Here is a 23994-nt window from a genome sequence, read left to right as displayed (position 1 = left end):
AAAATTACATATATTGGTAGAACAATGGTACAGAGACGTATGTGTGGTTGATGATATCTTTGGAAGAGCCATATGGTTATCTTTTGCGTGTAGAGATCTGCGAAGTACACAGTCACTTAGATGTTTATTTGAAGAGCCATGTTTGAAGCTGCCTTTCTACCCACACGCTAAGAATATTCTTCGAGATATGTACACATCGCGGTCCCTCTATTCGATTTTATTAGGTTTTAGGATTTTCAAGAGTCTGTCAGATTTGCATGATAAGCTCTCTTCAAATTCAGTTAATCTATCGACGCAAATAATTCTTATCTTAATCAACTGTAAAACTAGAGAAAACTCTTTTGAAAATTAATTATAAAAAATTTAATTTTAAATAAGGTTATTAGATTAAAATTGCTAGTACTTGATTAAAAGCCAACAGTATAATTAAAACGACCAAACTAGCCAAAAATTCTTTATTTAATCACACAACGTTTCGACTATCTGATTGTGGTCCTTTTCAAGTGTCACTAAAAAGACAATAGGTACAAATAAATACAAATTAATAATAAATTAAGTGCAGACAATAAATGTAATAAAATCGATTAAAGACAAAATTAATTAGTACGTACATTCAAATAAACCAAAAGATGTAAAATAACGTGTTGTAAACGTGAAAAACAATTAAACATTTCGCTGATGTGAGATATTAATAAGATAAAACTAACACAGTAAAGAAACACGTCTTGTCAGAACGAATCTTAAAACTAAACTGTCAATTTTTAAAAACATTTTAAACGACCTATTATCTTGTCGTAAATATTATTTAGATTTTCAGTGTCTCTTTGCAGGTTAATTGTGTTGTTAAATTTCTTGATAAAAAACATTTCCGCTATTTCTCTCTTTTTGACAAATTTTTCGTTATGTTCATGCCTGGACTATTCCATTTAAATTCATGTCCAAATTCTGATCTGTATTTGCTAATTACAGATTGACGTGTTTCTTTACTGTGTTAATTTTATTAATATCTCACATCAGCGAAATGTTTAATTGTTTTTCACGTTTATAACACGTTATTTTACATCTTTTGGTTTATTTGAATGTACGTATTAATTAATTTTGTCTCTAATCGATTTTATTACATTTATTGTCTTCACTTAATTTATTATTAATTTGTATTCATTTGTACCTATTGTCTTTTTAATGACACTTGAAAAGAACCACAATCAGATAGTCGAAATGTTGTGTGATTAAATAAAGAATTTTTGGCTAGTTTGGTCGTTTTAATTATACTGTTGGCTTTTAATTTTAAATAGTTAATTTGATATCAAATTCTATTATGATACTATATATACATATTGATTTTATCCATTAAAGTAATAATTGATTTAATAAATAAACAAAAATAACACTTTATTACAATAATTGTTATAAAAAATTAACATTTTACATAGATCTGTTTTATTTTTTTATAAATATAATAATTGACTTAATTTATATTAGTTTGGTGTAATAATTCTTATATTTTTGCTACTATAATAAATATATATAAATAATAAATTGTTCTATAATATATTGCTTTTATATGGTTATATGGTTTTTAATCAATTGTACAAGGCATAACTTCTTGAAAGCATAATCATTCCTTCATAAAGTTTGTCAGTTTCAAAATTGTTCTCCATTGGATCGAATATTAAAATGTTACGCTTAGGACGATTAAATTTCTGTAGACTTTGCAGATTCTAGAAAAAATAATTAGCATTAGCAGTTTTCTAAAAAAAACTTTTAAAAAATAAATAATTTTTTAGAAATATATAAAAATTTTGTATCTTACCGAAAATACTACGACATTCCCGCTTGAATTATTAGCCATATTGCGACGAATTGCTGTTATTATAAGTGTAAGAAGGTAACCGCCAAATGCGAGAAATGAAAGCGCAGTTACTGCCAATTGGAAGATCTTTGAAATCTTCGAGTCCTTGCCTTTTTCATCATAGTGCTCCTCATATCGCCGCATAGGCTTCTTGTTACTCCTTCTTAATGGCAAAGCCCTTGGCATTGTCAGGGATAATCTTCTATTAGATACATCTTCGCGCGCGTTTTCATTTTCATCAGTAATATCTGCAAATAATGTAAAAATAGATTGAGAATAAAATTGAATATATATATTTTCAATATTATTTTTTAATAATGTATTAAATATTTTTAATAATATAATAATATTAAGTAATAATATATAAGTAAGAATATTAAAAAATAATTTTGTTAATTGTAAAATATATTTAACGAAACATTTATAATGATAAGTTTACCATATAAGGTTCCTGCGCTGCCAAGGGAAGATTTTATTTGGATCAGTTTATCCAACGGCAATTCACTTAAACTGCGAACCTCATCCACATATAAAGATGATTGTTCCCCGGATGCCGCCATTTTTAAAATGCAAGATGCATAAAATATTAGCAAACTGCAATACATAGCTAAATATTCTGAAATTCATGGATAAGATAAAATATCGTGTTCTAGAAGAATGGTAAAAGCAGAAAGAGGGTGATGCTACATCAAAAAATAAAATATTTAATAGCAAAAATTAAGATAAAGAACATAATTATGACGAAACGGGCAATGCTTTAAACAATTTTTAAGATAAAATAATGTCCATAAAAAGTAAAGAATTCTGATTAACTCCGAAGTGTCCTTTTGATATTGGTAATAGTAAAAAAAGTTTTATGTAATATTATACATTTTATACATTTTATATATACATTTACGATTTTTTTTCGTAGAATCACTCCATTCCTGTTTTTAATATCAGTTTTGACATCTCGGTATATAAGATTTGTCAAAAAATGTACAACTGAAAAGAATGTGATTTAAGAATGTAAAATAAAATTTTTTCTTACGATATTTTACTTTCGAGAAAAAAATTGATTTTAGAAATTGAAAACTGATAGAAGAGAAAAACGCATTTTAAATTTAAATAATGTTCAATCTTAAATTATCGATTTTTTTTATCTCACTACTAGTGATAATTGTATCAAAAAACACAATTTAAAAAAAAATACTTTTAATTTATTTATTTTGATAATTTATACATAATTTGCTCTTTCTCTTGCTCTCTCTCTCTCTCTCTCTCTCTCTCTCTCTCTCTTCATTTTTCTCTTCTGTATTTTTTTTCTTTAGTAATTTAAATATTTTAAGTTGTTTGATTAAATAGAAAATTAGATTATCATATTTATTTATATAGGTATTAATAGTCGCTATCAAGATAATATAAAATTATTAGAGATCGTTGAAGCATGAAAAGACATAAATATGTTATTAATTATCCGAATTTTCAAGCCCTTCTTTTTGAAAACAAGTTTTGCATAAAATTTTATTTTACATTGTTAGTTTAGCACAAAAAAATCACATATTTTAGATTTTATTACGTCTCTCTTATATTTGTTTACACTTTGATTATTTTGTTGATTCTATTTATTTGATCTCTATTGTATTCTAATGTAACTTGTTAAAAAATATTTATTATTATATATACGCTTTCTTTAAATATTTCACTTCTGACAGCAAATAAGTAACTTCTGTTTAATATATTAAACACTTTTCGAACAGATTCTATAATTAGGACAATGATAACTATGCAAACTTGAGCTGTTACTTCTAGCACTTTTGTCTGAACCTTTCTACTGACTTCTAACAGGAATATGACTAAATTATGCCGCAAAACATACTGCAAATGCCGTTTCCTTGCGCTTGGCTGGCGAAGCAAGAAGAACGACAACAGGCGACTCAACTGGAGCTCCGTTGAAGACGCAGCGGAATAGAAATAAACGCACAATTAACGCGCAACACCCGTTATGATCTGCTTTAAGAAAATCCTCGATAGTCTCAGTACTGTTGGACAGCTAGAATCAACGAAATGTCGAATATCTCGTGTCTCCTCTTTTGCGTTATTTGGATAACTATATTTAATAATGTGCAACTCGCACAAACCGAAGGTGAGAGATTTTTTTGTGAAAAAGTAATCTGTGTTACTTTCTAAATTGTTGTGCTGTGATATGTTGTATTATTTAATATGTATAATATATGTCTATTATATGTATATGTAATGTATAATATAGACGTGTAGATAATATATTATAGTTCATTAAATTCGTTCTCAATGAATTAAATAATATAAAATATTTAATAAAAAATTATTACACATATTAGCAATGATTTAATATTGATATATTTAAAATAAACAAGACAGCGTAAAATCATAAAAAATAAATGAAAGATAAATTTCACATTTTTTGGCTTTGAATCAGAAAGAAATCTTCTTCTTCTTGTATTAGGCTAGCTTGTTTCTCATAGTCAGGGTGCCTTTTGGGATGTTGAAGTCCAACAAAATCCCTCCATCGCTTAAGCGGTCTACCCGGCGGTCTCCTGTCAGGCAGTCTTTCGTCTCTCTCTTTCTCTCTTCGCTATCTTGTCATTCTGGACACATGCTTCTTTTTTCTGTGTTGCATACTTATATCTCTAATTTGTGCATTGAATATCCTGTCTCTTAAAATGCAATGATTCTTAGAATTCTCATTTCAGCGGTTCTGAACATGGCCTTTTTACGCGAAAAAATATTTCAGAAAATTAACATTTATTGCAAAAATATTTTACAAATTACCTTAAAAAAAATTGATATTGTAGATAAATTGTATTATAGAAATAATTATTGTATGTTTTAATTCCAGATGTTCTCGATAAAATAAAAACAGGATTGCAGTACGCAAGTAATTATTTGGAAACAGCTAAGGATATCGCCGATTTAGTATCTAAGAGTTTAGGCCACAAACAAAAGCAAAAGCGTGGTGAGGATGAAAATAATGATGCAAAACAGCCATTTGGTCCTTCAAATCTCGTTTCTGCATTCTTTCATCTCATTGGACTTGATTCGCAAAAAGTCGCAGCAATCGCAATCAACAGTGTTATATTTCTTGCACAAATGGTAAATATTATATGCAATATTATATGCAATGTCCAGTAACAGTATTTTTTTACATTTATACCACAATGAACATGTTTCTCTTCTTTTAACAGATAAGTTCGCTTTTTGGATTAAAATCACAAAATAATATCGGCAAAAATATAGATGACGAAGAAGTTGCTTGGGATCCTTTACAATTTACTTTAGAAAGTAAAAATGAAAAAGTAAGTTGTAAACGTGAAGAATCTGATTTATATTCTGATTTAAACGGTTGGAAAGATTGATTATATTTAATTTATTCAAGTTTTTAATTAATTTTCCTAATAAACCTAAAATTTGTATAATTTTAAATAAAGTTTAAATAATATAAAAATTCTATTACATGTACAATTCATATAGTTAATATTAAATATATTATATTGCACATTACAACCTAAAATTAATCTAAAATTAAAATTAAAGTACATTTATAATATAAGAGAATGCAGTCCAATTGCAACACATTTTTTAATTCTGTTTTAATAGATTCGAAATTTAGTCGATCAAGCAAGGAATCCGAATCTACCAAATCAGCTGATAGCAAGAATGGCTGGTCCTGATTCTGCTTGTATTAGATTATTGGTATGCAAATCATCTCCGGTCATAAGAGCGGCGCAAAATTCTCTTAATAATAAATCGCAGAATTACATGCATCGATTAATCGCTTGGCTACCATCTAAAGAGGAATTTGAAACAAACAGCGACGAATGCGAGGATAATCATATTGATTGTAATTTATTTCCATCGTAATAACAATTATCGTTGCGAGGAAAAAATAAAATTTCTTATCAGGAAATTCAAAGATTCCTGAGGTAATTGTGCAAGATCATTAAACATTTCCAACAGCGCATTATACTGATTTCGGAATGAGACAGAAATTTTTTTCTTTCTTTTTTTATATTAATATATATAAAACAAGAATATAGAAATAACAAAAAGTGATAAATATATTATATTATATAATTGTACATTCCATATAGATTCTTTTATTCATATTGCTTTATAATTCTTTGCAATTAATGTTTAGAATTCTCGTCGAAAGCTATTATTATTAATCATCTTCGACATAATGTATGGCACAAAAGTTAAGTATAAAAATGTATAATGTTATCTCACGCAGTCTTGCGTCTGAAATATGTATTTTTGCGTATATTTACCACGTATCTGTTCACTAAGTGTTCCAAATTCGGGAAACATTGTTTTTCGTAATCTAAAAATAAAAGTTTTACTAGTATTAATTATATATTTTTTAATGAAAGAAGATTCTCTTCATAATTTCGACTTTTTTAACACAAATGAAAAATTACATAAAGTCTAATTATTCAGTTCAACATTATATCTACATCTTCCAAAGTGTACAACCGTCAATTAGTCTACATCATACATTTAATGAGATCACGATATTGTGACACTATATATATATATATGCTATGTGGTTATATCATCATCTTTCTCTAAGAGTTGTCCAAAGTCAATACATCGAAGTAATCGTCACTGGGTGAATTCGATCGACATCAAAAAATGTTTGGCATATGTTCAATATTTTCTATTTATAATATATATAATTTACATGATGTATATAGTGTGATGTTTAGCATTTGCTAATTAAGAGAAGTTTTGGCATTTGAAAAATGACTGAATAAGCATAGAGGCATTTTTGCCACGATTGCGCGCGATATTCACAATCGTATTATAATAATAGTCTTCAAAAATACTAGCAACATCTTACGCATACATCTTATCAGTTTTCTTATCGCCCAAACAATGCGCATATTCAACATAAGTATCCAAAATTTGGCTTATGTATAAAAGAGATATAAATTATAGAAATCTATAAAGTCTTCTATAAAGTATATTATAAATATATTATGATAGAATGTCTATATGTTTTTGATTCAAGTTTCATAAAATCACAAGTGATTCGGTAGTTATTAGAATATCGCGCACGATCAACTATAATATACGATGTACCATATTCTTCGCACAAAGGCGTTTAATATTTTTAGATTAATATATGTATAATATAGTTATATTACAACACATGCGCATACGCACACATGTTACATATTCTAATCGAAATCTCAAAAATATACAGAGAATCAACAGGCTATCGAAGAAATGGGTCGTTATATCATGCATTATCGTACATTATAATATGCATTGTATCGCATGAAAGAGATATCTTTTTCTCTCTTAACTTTGATAATATATCTATATCGAAATACGTATTTACAAACGTGTTCCACAACGTATTCCATTCATAGATACGCACGTATGCATCCACCCTATATCAAATTTACAAGCTTTACACGTATACAGCATAATATATATATATATATATAAAGTTTATTTATCGAAAGCACATGTGTCATCGTGCATAGATATGCTTATGCTAAAAGTAGAGTTGATTAAGTTCAAAATACGCTGGAAGACAAAAGAGGACACTAACTTGTCTAAGATAATTTCTTAATTCTTTTTAATATCGTGTAAAACAATATTTACTTTTTGTTTATTCACAATATTTCGTTCTAAAAAACTCAAGGAGGTAAAAGTCTCGTCATTTGAGACGCTTTATTTGAATTGAATTTGAATTTATTTATAAATTATGCAATATGTTCTGCAGTGTCGATTATAAGATTTGAGGAACGTATAATCAAATTATTTGACCCAATCACAACTTTATCAAAAAGTAATTAATTAAATCCATAACTAAAGTTCAAATAATTAGAGAACAGTGCTCTATATAAATGATAATTGGAAATTACATGCATTTAACTTTATTCTCTCTCACACGTGAATTATTTATCGCACAATGACACATACAATATTCTTGATAGTTTTGATCGTCTATTCAGTAACGTAGGAAACAAGATTCGGAGCAGCAAGCGAGCGCAAATTTGAAATCCGTACAAATCGGGAATATATATATATGTATATATATATTCATGTGTAGAATAGGATTATTATTTTAAAAGGATTTGACAATTTCTAATGAGAAGTCGAAAAATTGTTTCCAACTAATTTCTAATCATGTAAAATAAATAGACTTGAGAAGTACATTGCACAATAAGCTATCCTATAAATAAAGTGTTACGCTAATTAATTATCACTAATTAAGTAATAACAATATTATACTTTCAATTAATATTTGATTCAAGTCATACGATTAATTGAGAATAACTTTGCAGAAGAAAAAAGATTTGGAAAAAGAGCGAATTTCTTTTTTCTGGACGTTAATTTAGAGGGTTGCTTGACCCGGACTAATCAGGTCACTAGTTTCGATACGAGCTTGACGTAGCCAGTCTCTTAGGTTTCTGGTCCTTTCCATCAAATTCGAAGCGTTTCTCTCGACAGTACCAACGCTTGTGGTAAAGCCACTATTAGGGCCATATTGAGCGATAATATTCTGAGTTGTGGTAGTAGGAGGCTGCGCAGCGGTTAATTGAGATAAAATGTTGGATTGTATGTTGGGTGTACCAAAGGCACCTAAAAAGATATAAACATATATATTCCATTTTTTTCAAATAAAAAAAAAAAATAAAAATAAAAAAATCATATTATAAACAAAAATAGTGCATTTACAAATAATGTATAAAATAATATTATTTTGTATATTATAAATATCCGAATAGCAGATAAAATCATATATGAAATTAAAATTACTTTGGAGACATCTTACGTTGGCTTGCAACAATATTAATTTAAATTGTTACGTACAGTACATATATATTTCACTTTCTTTACCTTGCATGCTGTTAGGTTGCGCGGTGAGATGATGAAACCGCAACCATCGCAAATAAGAATACATAAGAGCAGGTGTTGGGGGTATGTTGCTATCTTGACGTTTATTTAAGACATCCCAAATCTCTCGAATTTCTGAGTTCAAGTTTTCTAAACTTGCGATGATTTCAGTAGATTCTTGATAATGATCTGGCTTATCTAGATTTCCAACAACAGACTATACAATATAACGCATATTTATGCTGTCATTCGTGTAGTAATTATGCATCACGTTGGATACAATTTTATCTCTTTTCTAATTTATAAACTATACTTTTTTTCGTTGTAATTTATAAACACGATTTTTTTTGTTTCTTTAAGAAATTGACAGTAATAGGCATATATATATATATATATATATATATATATATATATATATATATATACACATATTTAACAAACTTGTAAGCAAATTACACGCGCGACAATTAAAAATTATAAACATTAATTTAAATATGACATAATAGTTATAAATAAAATATATTTTTATTAATTTATTATTTTGTTTATGTTATTTAAAATTTAAAATATCTTAAGAAATAACTTATGTATAATTTTGAAACTTTATCTTTGCAACATACCTATAAAAGTGTCAGTTCCCAAATCAGTCGAGCTGAAACCGCTGCTGGCGCTCGACATATCGCTCAGGGTCATTTCATCATTTTTTATGGAAGACGCGTCGTTTTCATTTCGCTTGTCGTTTGCCACTCGTTCCAAAGACTGTTCCAGGTGTCTTAGATGAATGACCTTTTCACCCAAAAGGCTTCTAGTGCGATGCAAACTCACTTCCATATCAGAAAGCTCGCGTTCCTCCTGCGGATTAATATTTAAGACTTCTTTATTTCTAATCAATAATATTATCTTTTCTTCAGATTTCTTTTATATAATATTAAAAAATGGAAATATTTAGAGTATGGTCGCAATAATGGTGATTATTATAGATATTATGTACTATTTAAATAATATCAAAAATATTTACGTATTTAAACAATAGTTACATACTTAAGCTACAAATTTTAATTCATAATTGATAATAATAATACCTGCACCAATTGTTCCAGAGTAGCCATTGCACTCCGTTGTTTCCAAGCTCTTTGCCTACCCTGAAAGGCACTTCTCTGTTGTCTCAGCGCTTCGCGAGCCCTCCTCACCGAGTCCCTCTCCACGTGGATCCGATGTCGGAAGAATTCCAACTCCGAAGAGACATTCGCCGGCGCTGTAAGAGAAAGCATAATCATTTTCGATTTGAGGCAAAGTCTTATCTCTAATTATAATTAATAGTAAGTCTTAAGCTTTATATGTTTAAAGCATAATATGAAAATAATGAGAGGGAAATGACAGGATTTGTGAATACAGCGTGCGAAAGCAAAACTAATGGTGCACTTACGAGTAAGTCGAAAGATATAAGCCAGATTAACCAAAGTAAAGTGTATATAATCCTATGGAGAACAGAAAAGAAATAATATATATAAAACATAATCGTAGATATATTCTATATTGATAGGAATAATAGATACAAATAACGAGATATAATATATACTGCGATTCTAAGAGAATTAAATATTACTAGTTTGTTGAAGTTGAATTATTTACATTTACAGAATCGGGGTATGCAATTAATAATAACAGTGCCGAAAAAATATTCAAATTAATACAATAAAAAATAATCAAAATACATATACATTATACATATATATGTATACTATTTGTACAAATCATTTCGTAATATTTTAAGAAAAATAAAAAGAGAGTAAAAGAGAAAGAGAGAAAAAATACAAATATAAAAAAGCTAGAATAATATTCATATAAAAGAGACAGAGTATAAATTTAATAAAAAAATATGCTTATTTACAAATAGGTAAATCTCTTTAATTATTAATACAATTTTTTTCTAACATCGTAAAGTACGATATAAAACGTCATTTATATTTTTCAAAAGTTTTAAATTCAATATTATCTTACAATCTATTACAACAGCTTGAAGGATAGCGTTAAACTCACATTAAAACTGTACTTTTTAAAAAGATAATGTACAATGCTATCTACGAAACATTACAAGAAAAGATTATTTATTTTACAAGTGAAATTGACTTTTTCTATAACTGTTCAGCGTTATTAGAGTTTTATGTTTTACGATAATAAATCTTGTTGTTCAAATTTTAATATTTATCTAAAAAAAAGTTAAGAAAAAGTGGAGACACTCCGTGTATGCTCTGGAGAATATCACATTGAAAAGAATAAATTGTCGTTTGCCGACAAAGTTATATATGTATTTTAAAAGAAAACGTTATTTTTCAATCTGTGACCATACCTGATCTGACCTGATTCTAAATCTTTAGGGACTTTGTGAGCAAAATCTATATTGACTCGGAAATAGATTGAAAGTAACGACGCGCGAGATAGATTTAAAACAATCACCTTTATCTTGGAAAGGATATCGCACTGTATAGGCCGTTTCGTTGCTCGGCAGCTGATCGCCAAGATCTTCCAGCTTTTTTAGCTGCTTCCTGATATTTTCCACGGGGTTCTCCATAGGGTTGTTGTTATTGCCACCGCTCGAGCGACCCGCGCTCGAAGCGACTTTCTTACTAAAGCTCTTCTTCTTCTTCATCATCATGTTAGTGTTCGTCTCGCTGGCGGTGGTGGTGTCGTCAGACTCAAATTTTGCTGCGCTCTTCGAGTCAGAGACGGCGGTTGGGTGTTTCTGAAACCCCGCGGTCGCTCTCTGACCTCTCGAATTGTCCGGATCGTTTTGCTCTCCGACTTGTTCGCTCGTACTCTGCCCCTCCTGCGATTTCGCGCTTGTCACTGGGCTCGAGCTCGCGTTCTTCAGCGGAGTACTGCGAGCACGATTTAAGGCCTATAGCCAGACATTAGGGCAAATCGCATGAACATGACGAAGCACCTTCACAGTCCGTTTAATCGGAACACACGCCGTGAGGCGCTCGGCAAACTGATGATATAGACTGCGAAGGTACTGATGAGAATGATAGATCGAAAATGAACGTGCAACATTAATGTTTCAATACAGAAATTAGCGAGAATAATACATCTGTTGATCGAATTGATTATGTTTCTTTTTATATACAGAATGTCCCGGGATTACTGTACCATCGAACGACCTGGGACATTCTGTATAAAAGGTCGACGTTTCAACACAATCGACTCCACATAAGATGTCAAACTGTTTTGCTCATTTAATACATTAATTAATAACATACAATTTTTATATAAAATATTTTTTTTCCATAATGCATACTATTTCCGTGATATTTAAAGGTATCAATGTTTTTTCCCTATCTTGTAATATTGTAACATTTTAGTATTATACATTGTGGCGACTTTAACAATCACCATATAGACGTCTATACAAAGACTAGCCACGAAGCATCGGAGAGCTTTCGTATACTCATCCCTTCGCGTTATCCGCGAATAACAGACTTGTCACTACGCGGCGCGATCGTAGGTCGATCTCCTATAATCGGAATATGATTATCGATAAGATAAGAAGCAGTGATGATGGTCTTCGTTGTCCGTTGCCGCAGCGTGTAATGAAGGTAGCATATACACTAGGTCTGTTCTTTATCGCTGAACTGGCTGTGATAGTTCAAAAAGGTTCTTATTCTCTTACAAAATGAAGACAAAAAGATACGTTCCGAACTAGTGCAGTCAATTCAGTAATAAAGAACAGACCTACTGTAGCAGACAACATTTCGAAATCAGCATTACTGATAAGAAGCTGCGAGCTTATTATCAGCAAGATTCGCGTTCGTCATTCTGCGGTGGTTGGTTTTCTTGTAAGCTCCTGTGTGGTTGCTTCACGCATATATAGCACATAATATAATCATTAAACATAAAGCAAATTTTTTATATATTATTTTAATATGTATATAAGTTGTTGATTTCTCGCTAATTACCGTAAAAACATCAAGTGATTACATTAAGAAGAAAAATATCAATGAGATATAACATGAAATGGCATGCTTGTGCTGTACGCAAGGCTGTGCTTGTATTAAGTAATTCTTAAATTACAGGTTAATTATTACATTATGACTATTATTGTTAATTACGAACAAAGCTGATAGAAAATATCAATAGAAATTTTTTTTATTATTATATGTTAAACGTATGCTGAAATAGATCAAGAAAGTAGAAATTAAATATTATATAATTATTTTTTATCTACTTATTTAAAACTTACATATCTATCTTCTTAATATATACATATTTATATGTATATCTATATTTTAAAAATATCAATTACGTAAATATTATTATTTGTCCTTAAAGTTTCGGACCATCTAGTAATTCTCTTGTTTAATCACAATCAACTTTTTTTTATACAGTTTTGGAAACCTATTTCAGCCATGCAAATATTGTTAGATATATGAAATTATAAGTTGATTTTTTCATTTATGTAAGTAAATAAAACTTACTTTTGTTCCGACGACTCGGTCCTGTCTGTCTTCGTCCTGGTGGATGTTGATCTCTCGGTCTCCGAGGCCGTGGTATATCCTTCTTTTCTCCTGCTTCTTCTCTCAACCGCGAGGCGAACATCGTTTTTCAATTTCATGTACTTTTCTTTTAATGCTGTATACTTGTCCTGCAGCAGCCGCTTTTCACAACGCATCTTTTCAAAATCTATGCTATCCTGAAGAACTCGATCGGTCTGTTTCCTTGCCTCTTTTTCCGTTTCTCGAGCGAAATCCGCGCGAATTTCTTCCAATCGTTCTTTGTACATTTTACGAGCGAGAGCCTCCTATAATATCACAACAGATAAATTATTTACAATATCTTCTCGGTTGTGAGCATCGATCACGATTGAAGAACGTGTCCATTGATCATCTTTGTGAACGTCATTAATATTTAATTTTATGAGTTTTTTAAATTATACATACGCTTAAAATATTTTTCTTGTGGGAAAAATATTATAGTTTATTTTTCAGTCTATTGTAAATGTATGCATTATTATTTTTGTAGTGTAATGGATATATTATAATAATATTATAGTTCCGTAATAATATGATGTAAGAGAAATAAAAATTTTAAACATAGGAACAAACGTAATAATTTATTATACATGTATTATAATATCTTTATTATTATATCTTTCTCTTAAGATCTCATACAGTATTTTTACTTAAGATTTTCATATAATTAGCAAATTTATTCATTAAAGGACGTAATTATAATATAAAAATTTTTAAATAAAAAGTTGTTAATTGTGTTTTTTTCTATTTTCTAAAGAGATCTTAAATTTTAAATATTAAAATTATGAAATAAATAATTTTTACTAATCATGTTTTTGAAAAGTTATGATATATTTATGGAATATTGATTATTGCACATAGAATTGTAAATATTGATTATTGCACATAGAATTGTTGCGTTGGCTCTTAAATATCTAGTTTCTATAATAAAATCTTAAAATTTGTATAGAAGAAGAGTAAACTATAACATTTTTATATATACTTTTTTCTTTAAAGACTATAAAAATTGTTATCCAAAACATAATTATATTTTTCTAGATTTTAATTTATATGGGAAATCAGATACTCTAAGAATTTATAAAATACTAAGAATTTATAAAGATAAAAATTGTTTTTTTTTTTATTTGATTAAAATTTTTACTCGTAATAAACCTTTCCTTCCAAAAATTTCTATAATCTTTATAATAAAATAAATCTACGTTATTTAACACATCTTAACTACTCACATCCATTCTAAAATCACGAAGAATTTCAGCTAGGCATTGCTCGTGATCTTCAGTGAATTTAGTAATTTTCTCTCGTTGTTGCATTCTTAATTCGTTTCGCAAATCTTCGAGTTCTTTTTCTAATTCTTTTTTTAGCATTTCGATACTTTCGGTCTGCTGCTTTCTCAGCTCATACTCATTTAGCTTTGCGAGCTTTTCCTCTCCCAGATCACGCTCGTGTTCGTTCTCCAGTTTGCCCATCTCCTGATTCCTTAGCTCCAAAAGCTCTCTTTTTCTCTCATCAAGCTCTGTTTTCAAGTTGGTCAATATTTCTTGTCTTTCTTTCTCATAACAGACTTCCAGCTCTGAACGGACTTTCTTCAAGTTCTCTATTCTAGCTTGATCCATTTCAGTAATCAATGCTTGAATTTCCTGCTCTTCCTATAAAAAGAATTGATAGATTTGGATAAAATCTGTGATAAGATCTATTTTAACATCTCACTTGTTAAATTAAAAAAAGAGATAACATCATTTTTGAAAAATTCTTGAATTAAAAATTACAAACAGCAAAAAAATATAAATTTAATTAACAATAATAATAAATCATAGTAATATTTATCTTAAGAAAAATAATAATTTACTTATGAGAGAATTTTCTTTATCAAATAAAAAAAATTCATAATTTACATTACATTTCCCAAGAATTTACGAATGTAATAAAAATAGTCCAGATACCTTTTGAGCCATTTCCTGCTTCAACTCTTCTAATCTTTGATCCAAAAATTGTTGCATTAAAAGCTTCTGCTGTACAAAATTTTCTTCAAGTTCCCTTTTCTTTTCTTGTAATTTAACTTCGAGCTCGATCTTGAAAGCTTCAATTTCTTTCTCGTATTCTCTGTTCATCTTTACTTTCATATCGTCAACACTTCGAGAATATTCTAATCTAGGTCTAACAAATCGCTCCTTTTGCTGACTGACTTTTGACATATCAGACGATTCATCGTCTTCAAGTTGCCAATTTGATAAGCGGTTTGTCACGTGTTTTGCCTTTTCAATAATTGATCTTGTTCTGCGTATCTCATCGGAATCACTGCTTTTTGCAGTGCTGCAATCTGTTTCGCTTTTCGACACTAAATCAATATTTTTCACTTTCTCACTTAATTTGTTAGGCAAATAATCGATACTATTGTCCGTTTCTAGATTATTCCTCGTCATCTGACTATGATGCTCGTTCTCGGAAACGTTTTGCACGAGAAATCTCTTACCAACTATCTTTGTATTTTTCGACATGGACTCGATCTTCTCCAAAGGCAGACGTTGTTTGTTGATCTCTGAATCCATTTTATCCCAATCTTTCTCGTCGGAATAATCGTTTTTGTTGTCTTCATTGTTGTCTTCAGAACTTTGCAAAGTTGGTTTCAGCGGTGATAAAATAGAACCAGTAACTTTATTGCTAATCACAGCCGATATTCGCGGATTCTTATCTTCAGACTCAGACTCCCAGTCGTCCTCGGACTCTGAATACGTGAAATTAAAGTTGATTTCCTTTTCCAAATCAAACCGCACGCTTTTGCGTTCCTCGTCCAGCGGTCGATCGTCTATTCAGAATCGAAAAAAAAATCAGATAATAACTGTTAACAAAATTGTATTATTAACTAAAGAATTAAAAATGTTATTTAAAATTTTTGTTTTATCTATATATATGTATGCTTAAATTGTTATTTCCTACTCGTTAAAAAGTAAATACTTTAATTTTCAAAAGAATAAAAATATTTCTCAATTTTAAGTAGAGTATATATTTTTTATATGTACAGAAAATTATTAAAAACTCTATAATAAATATTTAAGTAAAAAAACTATTCTAAGAAATTATATTCTGGAATATATATCACTCTCTTACCATCATCTAATTGTTTCTCTCTTAGAATGGATTTGGGCCTATCTCCGGCAGTATTATTAATTTCGTCGGAGATTATCAATGCCTGAAAGTCCTCCAATTTGTTGCCATCTTGGCTAGGTGTGTTATCTCTGCTCCTGTTACTTTTTAAAAACATCGAACCGCCACCACTGAGAGTCAATTCCTTTTGTTGGCCTAACTGGCTTGGATGCTTTTCTTTGTCGAACTTCTCGGGCTTTTCTGGTCTGGCTAGAGTGCTGGCACTAAATTTATCGATATCAATGATATTTTCTTCGGAACTAAACTTGCTAGATAACTGTTCCCAATCTTTCTCGTGCCACGGACTCAACGATTCGGATCTCTTTAATACTTCTTTCAAGTCAAGCTCTTTCTTTGCAGGTGTTGTTGTTGTGGTTGTTGTTGCGATTGTATCTGTTTTGTCCAGTAATTTTGGACATTCATAAAATTTTGGATCTTGAAATTTCAAGTTTGTGTAATCTCTGCTAGCCCGATCGCTGGACAAGGACAATATATTGTCAGATTTCGAATCACTTTCTCTTCTTGATTGGAGCCTATCGAAGGACGAGGGACGATCTCTTTTACGCGAGCCGTCGATTCTTTCGATTTTCCGTAAAGGCGCCAGTTTCATAGGAATTTTGGTTCCCGCCATGCCAGGTTTTGGATGGTTAGTTTCTTTAGCAGTTTCCTTCGGGGTAGCAGTTTCTTTCGGGATTTCCTTCAAAGTTTCTTTTGGTAAGGTTGCGTCCTCATGAGACTCAAGATCCTTTGCTGTAGTCTTTGAATCTTCTTCTACAGCATGAAAAATAATTTGTTTGTTTTTATTGATTATTATATTTCTTGTTATATTTAATAGAATTTTTTACAGATATAAATTATATATATAGATGCCTTTAAATATATTAAAACATAAAGATAAAATAAAATTAAGATTGGTCATCAGATAACATGGGAAGGGCGCGGCTAATATTTGTGAAAGAAGAAAGGTGTGGAAAGATATCAAAATTTAAGAAGACCCTATTGTAAATATATGTGAATAACAAGTTTTCACAGATATTAACTTGCGTATGCGAGTCAATACTTAAAATATACTCTTTTCATAATCTTCAAATACAATTACAACTCTTTTAACAGCTGAACTTGTTTGAATTTTAGTAAAGTCTATAGTCAAAAGTTAATTATTAACTAAATAAAATTATAATAAAAATTATAAATTAATTAAAATTTCAAAATAAAAAATTGTAATAAAAATTATAATAAAGTTACAGGCCTTTTTACTATTTTTAATACAATCTTTCGAGTTCAGTTAAATTTTGAATTAATAAACCGGAGCAAAATATTTACATTTAAGTTTATATTTAAAAATGTTTATGTTTCGCTGATAAAAGTAAATTTTTAAAAAAGTACTAAAACTACATTTATTAAAAGCTAAGTACCAAATCGCACGAACATTATTGTGGCTGAAAAAAGGATCGAATATATTAAAATATATTTATGTACTGGCTTAAATATACTATAATTTTATAATTTTTTATAAATATTTTAAAAATATTTAAAGGTTATATTTTTAGTTTCGATTTCTGTTACAAAAAAGTACACATAAAAATTTCAATGAAGATTGTAATTGTTAGTTGAGAAGATAATTGTTCTTTTTTCAGAATGTATTGATTTTTAAATAAAAAAATCATACAGGTTAAAATTAAAAATATAATTGCATATGTCTCAGCGACAAACGTTCAATTACATAAACACGCGTCATAAATTGATCTTTATAATTATTGCAAAAAAAATGCAGAGCGACCGCAAGCATTCGAAGTCGGTGCTTCAAGGTCTTAAAGTTGTTATTCATTTACGTAACGCCTATAAATTGCATAGATTCCATTCGTTAAGTCGAATACTGGAAAATACTGCTTTTTAACGAGCTATTCTGATTCGGAAAATAAATGTAGATAAGAAAATTATTGTAAAGTTATCACAAATAAACAGAACAGAAATAGAACTACGATAATTGTCCTTGTACTATTTAATTCTTTCAAAACGTGTGTGGCATTATATATTGTAAAGTATTATTTGTATATTGTTGTATAATAAATTAATTTTATTTTATTAATATTTTTTTAATTTGTAAATTAAATATATGTAATATTAATTTACTTGTATTTTATTGCACACATATTTTCAACTAAAAAGCAAACAATCAATATGTGATTTATATTATTAATTAGTATAACATTATTGTAAACTAATCGTGCAGAAATAATTCCTAAACGTTATTATTTCTATCACTTTTTACAGCAGTTTACGCTTAAATTGATAAAGAAAAATTGCATGCAAATAGTTTTCAATACAAGATAGCACTAATTTGTATATATATATATATATATATATATATATATATATATATATACTAATTTGTATATATATATATATATATATACAAATTATGTATAAATTATATACAAATTATACAAATTATATACAAATTATACAAATTATATACAAATTATATACAAGTTATACAAATTATATACAAATTATATACAAATTATATACAAATTGTATATATTTGTAAATTTTAAAAAATATATTATGTGAATATATAGAAAAACTGAAAGCACTAAATATTCATTAAATGTGGAAGACACTTGCTATATCATAAAGTTGAGAGACACTGCATTAAATTCTCGCTAACAGTCGCAATGTGATATTCATGGCCGATACTTTGCGGAAGAATCTAAAAATATGGCCGCGCTTTTCGTAATTTTGATGCAAAGCCAGAGGCGCATTTTACACTGCCAAGTTGCACCACTTTACTGATTACTGATGAAGCATTTGGACTATAATGTACTAACAATACCGAGAATTAGGCAGCAAATGTACAGCATGCATGAGTATAACACCGACTTGTAAATTAAATTACTTAATCTCCAGGGAAAATGACTGAAACAGTCATCATTTAGACAAAAGCGGCTTATGGTAAACATTATTACATTACGTTAATTGCAATAATGTCAAGGTTCGAATTGAATCAATCCAACAAACAAATGGATAACAATGATTAAATCATCATGGTTGAAAAACCATGTGTTTAAATATGAAAGCCTTTTTAAAGTATATAAAAGACAAAGAGTTCTTGCAATCATTTTTTATGATTATATCTCTTGTATAATTTATAATAAATTATTCTGAATAAATAAGAGTTATTTATAATTTATTTATTAATTTATAATAAGTTAATTTATAATATAAAAATTACTCTCAATAAAATACTCATTGTATATCCTCAATCATTAATAAAAAAGAATGTAACATCTAATATTATTTTATTCACTTCTACAGTGTTTAATACAGTGTAATATAATCTTACATATAAATATGTAATATTTTACAGTATGTTCCATTTTAATGGAAAATTCTGTATAGGCTAAAAAGATAAGAAAAATAAAGATTTATCTAAATAAGAGAAAAGTTTTTTTTAAATAGAAGCAAAATAAAAATTTTGTTATATTGTTAAAATGTGATATTGTTTAAAAATATATTAAAAACATCATTAGTAATACCTCAAGAATAAGTAATATAACATACTCCTTTCCAGCGTCATGCTACTACCACAATCGTACATTAAAATACCATAATTTAAGAAAAAAACATGGAACAGCATAAGGGCAAAATTACAAATAGGAAATATAAAGAAATGAATATACTAAAATATAGCCGGCTGTGTTATAATCCCATTCAATCAAGATAATAAAACAAACATGAATCATTATGCGCGTACCAAGGCTCATTTGCCTCTTGTTGCCGGATCTAGCCTGCTCCACAAGTCCTCTGTAAACTGCGTCAAGGGGATGTTCCCAGGTAGTAGTGCCTGTGGATGCCTGGTAATAATACCAGGCACCACTAGCCTCGTGAAAACATGGGGACCAACCTTTGGGCAGGGCCGCCATAAGACCCTCGCGGGCCAAGTCCAGAAGGTGCGGTTCCGCATCGGGATCAATTCCCAGACGTTTTGCATAATCCAGTAACTCTGGAATTCCGTTGTTCGCTGATTAATCGATTAGTATGTCACTAAGCACAATACAGGTCTTGTTGTTGGTTAAGCAATCGATATTTCTGCGATATTATTTGATAAAGTTGGAATAAGAGAATTTTATTTGATTAATTGATTATATGCACCCTTCTCTTTTGTCTTTTATAGAAAATATTTCTGTATTAATAAGCAACTTACAAATGTACGAATAAGATTTCTATTAATAAAGCTAAATTAATAAAATTTTATCTATTATTATAATAGCTATAAAATATTTTTAAGTAGAAATATATAAATATATATAAAATTTCTTCTTCCTTTATAAAATAAAATCTTTTTATATTTTGTAGCAATTTCAATATAAAAGTCATTTCAAATGCCTTAATGGACGAAAAAAGAGAAAGTTTTCGATGCAGTTTGAGATAATGTTTACTTAATAGTTTATGTTTGTGATACAATGTTATCCAGTACACAGCATAATTTATTAATAATTCCCTTGTAACTTAAATAGCTAGAAAGAAGTTATCCTTGCTTTCTTATTATATCGAGCTCACATAAATTGTACAATTCATTGATCACAGGTTAAAAGTATTAAAGCATAAAGCTCTTTTCATGGAAAATATTGTAAAGACAAGATGCGCGTATGGTCATTTAACATGTTGGTTATTAAAATAAAATTATTAATTCAAGAGTGTTAGTTTTTTTACAGAAGAAATACACATATCAATAATTAAATTTAATGATTGATTAACATATCTACGTATATTAATTCTTTATATTTTAACTTAGAATAATATAAAGGTACAAAAATATAAAACAAAATATAAACCTTTTATTGATATAAAATAATTATGTAAATATTATTTCTCTCCATTATCAAAATTATCAGATATTTAACACGCTTGCTACTTGCTACGCACGTGATATGCAAAATAGATAAAAATTCTAACTTTAGATATGCGTAATACATATTTCCTTTTCACCACAGATAAATTGTTCAACAGCAATAAATGTGAATAAAAATTTTGATAATTTTATTTTTAATGTCTTTTTGATAATTTTATATTACATTTAATGTAAAATGTTGCATCTTTGAGACAATAATATTTGATTTATAATATTTAAATTAAAAAACGGAATAAATTTAAAAAAAACGTATATTAATTTTATATTAATTCATTTAACTTCAAAAGAATATACATAGTATTACATTAATTTTCAATTTGATTAAATCCTGATTAATAAGTAATTGTGCTTTGTTTTGATCTTTATTAATTTTTTAACCTTTAGTAATAAAGAATATTATATTATATATATATTAATACTTTAATATATATACGTATATATTTTCTGTAAAATACAGCAAACAAAAAATAATTGATATTTTAGAAAACATGAAAATAAAATCATTAAGAATATTATTTAAAATTTGTACAAAAACTCTATCCGCTCGTAAATGACATAACATACATTCAATTCTTTCACAATGTAAACTATCATCTATTAGATAGACGTTTAAAGTGCTATCCAATTCAAAATATTTTTTCATATTAATTAAGAACGGTCAAACTCTGGAAAAGGGATGAAAATGACCGCTTGTAGCCTTAGGTCAAACATCGTGAAGTCGTAGAGTCATAAATGCAAGATTGCTACTTGCTGTAAGGGGTCACGAAAAAGCGTCACAAGTGTAAACGACCTCGATAAAAAATTCCATCAACCCCAACGGCTGGACAGGTGATGTGATGGCTGCCGTATGGGGGACAAGACCACAGAGCCACCATCTGCCCTCCAACTCCGCCGGTTAAAGTGTTGGTTTTCATTTTGTCGATTCGGTCGAATGTGATTTCAGCTACTCGCAAGCAAGTTGAGCCTCGTGGATGAAAATTTTAGGGAGAAAAATCGTCGTTCTAAATTCCGTAAGAGGTATGAAAAGTTTTGGCCGATGACCAAAATGAGTTTATTCGTCTGAAGTGACATAGAGATGGTCGAATGCTACGACAAAACTTTCACCGCACTGCGAATTATTGATTTTTCGGAGCGCGCGCGGCTCTGGGGAACGGGCTCGGTATTCCCGCCTGGTGTGATGTAAATAAACAAGGAAACTTCTTGCTACCGGATCTCTTTTATGCTACCACTTCTTTTCAGACTGATTTTGAATGGCAAGTTTCTTTAAGGCAGGGCATGTTTACTTTGTTTTTACAGGACTATGAAGTTTTTTCGCCATTTCTTGCGAATCTGAGTGACCGATAAATGTGCGAGTAATTGTATGAATATATATACAACAATATTTAGAAATAGAGAAGAAATTTAACATTTAAAGTTTCAATTATAAATGAAAAAAGTTGCATTTATACAATTAACAAAATCAGGATATGAACAATATTGGCCAACATTGGTATATTGACTATGTTGTATGGAACCGGCTTTAGATATGTAACTTAAAAGAGCCTTTGGAAAGCCTAAGTCAATTTTTATGATTACTATTGTAAGAATAATTCAGAAAGCAAAATGTCTACAATATGCATATGGATGTAATAGATTTTTTGACCAAAATTTTCCAGTAATACCAAGTCAGGTTTAATTCGTTAGCACGGTGTATTTTAATCATTCATGCAGAAAAGGCGACACAAAATTCACGCATACTCGACAAAAGCCATGTAAAATTAACATATTTGAAGGACATAAGATGTTACGGAAAGAAACGACGTAACATCGATCAGTTTAACAATGAACGCCCCGTCTCTAGGTAAACGTCGCTCCAATAATCGGCGAGTTCAATCCGATCTGGATTCGCTGATGCGACGATTTATGGGTGATGGAAAAAGAAACACACAAATTCCGCAAATTTGATCATCTGTCATACATACGTACCTTCGTTCGTCGGATGAGACGTCTCGTCGAAAACCTCCCTGCACACGATCGTAGCGGCGCTGTCTTGAGAAATGCTCATGCTAACGCGGCACCCCGACACCCCATGAACGTGATGTTGGCATTACGCGATTACGCACACGATAATACACGAGACAGATTGACGGGCCAATTCATTTTTTCATAACGCGGCGATACGTGCGCGCCTTTTGCACTGCGCGAGGCTTGCTTGTCGGCGGTCAATGTTGAATTCAACTTGAACGTAGGTGGTGGTAGAAAAGGAAGGGGAGAAGAGAGAGAGAGAGAGAGAGAAAGAGGGACATAAAGAGGCGCGCCGATCGCGCCTCCGATTGTCAACTAAGGAATCAGCTGGCCTGATAAGAAATGCTGTCAATGATCGTAGATGTGTATAAAAAATGTTCGAAAACATCTTTTTGCAGATTTCTCAGATAGAAATCAATCAATGTATCAAACACTCTTAAAGCGCGCTCTCGTAAAGATGAACAGTCGATAACATGATAACACATCTTCAATTCTATCACCCTTATCGATAATATCGATTATATAACGTGTGCAAAAAACAAAGATTAAATAATGTAAACAGGTGTAAAAATAATATTTCAATAATTCTTTTTTTAATTATAATATATATAAACTTGATTAACGTAATTAAATTATTGTGTGATTAATAAAATGTTATTTAAAAATGCATTTTAACAAGAGAT

The 23994-nt window shown here is 29.5% G+C and overlaps 3 protein-coding genes across 7 annotated transcripts; 1 reads left to right on the top strand and 2 right to left on the bottom strand.

The window, feature by feature from the left end:
- Positions 1-1511: 1511 nt before the first annotated feature.
- Positions 1512-3834, bottom strand: LOC140676155 (uncharacterized). 3 transcript variants are annotated; one of them, XM_072910914.1, is made up of 4 exons: positions 3711-3834; positions 2292-2468; positions 1814-2100; positions 1512-1721 (listed from the first exon to the last, which is right to left on the bottom strand). In XM_072910914.1, the coding sequence occupies exons 2-4, from the start codon at positions 2455-2457 to the stop codon at positions 1584-1586; spliced, it is 591 nt and encodes a 196-aa protein (XP_072767015.1). In that variant the 5' UTR covers positions 2458-2468; positions 3711-3834; the 3' UTR covers positions 1512-1583. The 3 variants fall into 3 exon arrangements, with proteins under 3 accessions (XP_072767015.1, XP_072767016.1, XP_072767017.1); XM_072910915.1 differs by lacking the exon at positions 3711-3834 and adding an exon at positions 3518-3657; XM_072910916.1 differs by lacking the exon at positions 3711-3834 and adding an exon at positions 2751-2829.
- Positions 3824-5731, top strand: LOC140676156 (uncharacterized). The gene is made up of 4 exons (XM_072910917.1): positions 3824-3977; positions 4710-4963; positions 5056-5166; positions 5468-5731. Exons 1-4 carry the CDS (start codon positions 3899-3901, stop codon positions 5729-5731), a joined length of 708 nt encoding a protein of 235 aa, XP_072767018.1. The 5' UTR covers positions 3824-3898.
- On the bottom strand, positions 5305-23512 carry Cep164 (centrosomal protein 164). Of its 3 annotated transcripts, XM_072910911.1 has the most exons (11): positions 23273-23512; positions 20150-20398; positions 16357-17163; positions 15192-16054; positions 14478-14897; positions 13198-13520; positions 11180-11601; positions 9805-9977; positions 9343-9574; positions 8726-8920; positions 5305-8467 (listed from the first exon to the last, which is right to left on the bottom strand). In XM_072910911.1, exons 1-11 carry the CDS (start codon positions 23349-23351, stop codon positions 8220-8222), a joined length of 4011 nt encoding a protein of 1336 aa, XP_072767012.1. In that variant the 5' UTR covers positions 23352-23512; the 3' UTR covers positions 5305-8219. The 3 variants fall into 3 exon arrangements, with proteins under 3 accessions (XP_072767012.1, XP_072767013.1, XP_072767014.1); XM_072910912.1 differs by lacking the exon at positions 20150-20398; XM_072910913.1 differs by lacking the exon at positions 5305-8467 and having other exon boundaries at positions 8805-8939.
- Positions 23513-23994: the final 482 nt, after the last annotated feature.

Source organism: Anoplolepis gracilipes, chromosome 2, assembly GCF_047496725.1.
Source record: "Anoplolepis gracilipes chromosome 2, ASM4749672v1, whole genome shotgun sequence".
NCBI classification, from domain to species: domain Eukaryota; kingdom Metazoa; phylum Arthropoda; class Insecta; order Hymenoptera; family Formicidae; genus Anoplolepis; species Anoplolepis gracilipes.
Note: the sequence above shows the minus strand (reverse complement) of the source record. Positions and strands in the feature narration are given on the sequence as shown.

Coding starts and splice junctions, on each gene's coding strand:
- LOC140676155 (XM_072910914.1), bottom strand. CDS start 2,457: ATGTATTGCAGTTTGCTAATATTTTATGCATCTTGCATTTTAAAAATG. Junction 2,101..2,291: donor CAGCGCAGGAACCTTATATG/GTAAACTTATCA, acceptor CATTATTTGCAG/ATATTACTGATGAAAATGAA. Junction 1,722..1,813: donor GGAATGTCGTAGTATTTTCG/GTAAGATACAAA, acceptor TATTTTTTCTAG/AATCTGCAAAGTCTACAGAA.
- LOC140676156 (XM_072910917.1), top strand. CDS start 3,899: ATGTCGAATATCTCGTGTCTCCTCTTTTGCGTTATTTGGATAACTATA. Junction 4,964..5,055: donor TTATATTTCTTGCACAAATG/GTAAATATTATA, acceptor TTCTTTTAACAG/ATAAGTTCGCTTTTTGGATT. Junction 5,167..5,467: donor TAGAAAGTAAAAATGAAAAA/GTAAGTTGTAAA, acceptor CTGTTTTAATAG/ATTCGAAATTTAGTCGATCA.
- Cep164 (XM_072910911.1), bottom strand. CDS start 23,351: ATGAGCATTTCTCAAGACAGCGCCGCTACGATCGTGTGCAGGGAGGTT. Junction 17,164..20,149: donor CAAGAGGCAAATGAGCCTTG/GTACGCGCATAA, acceptor TTCATGCTGTAG/AAGAAGATTCAAAGACTACA. Junction 9,978..11,179: donor ATATCCTTTCCAAGATAAAG/GTGATTGTTTTA, acceptor TTTCTCTTACAG/CGCCGGCGAATGTCTCTTCG.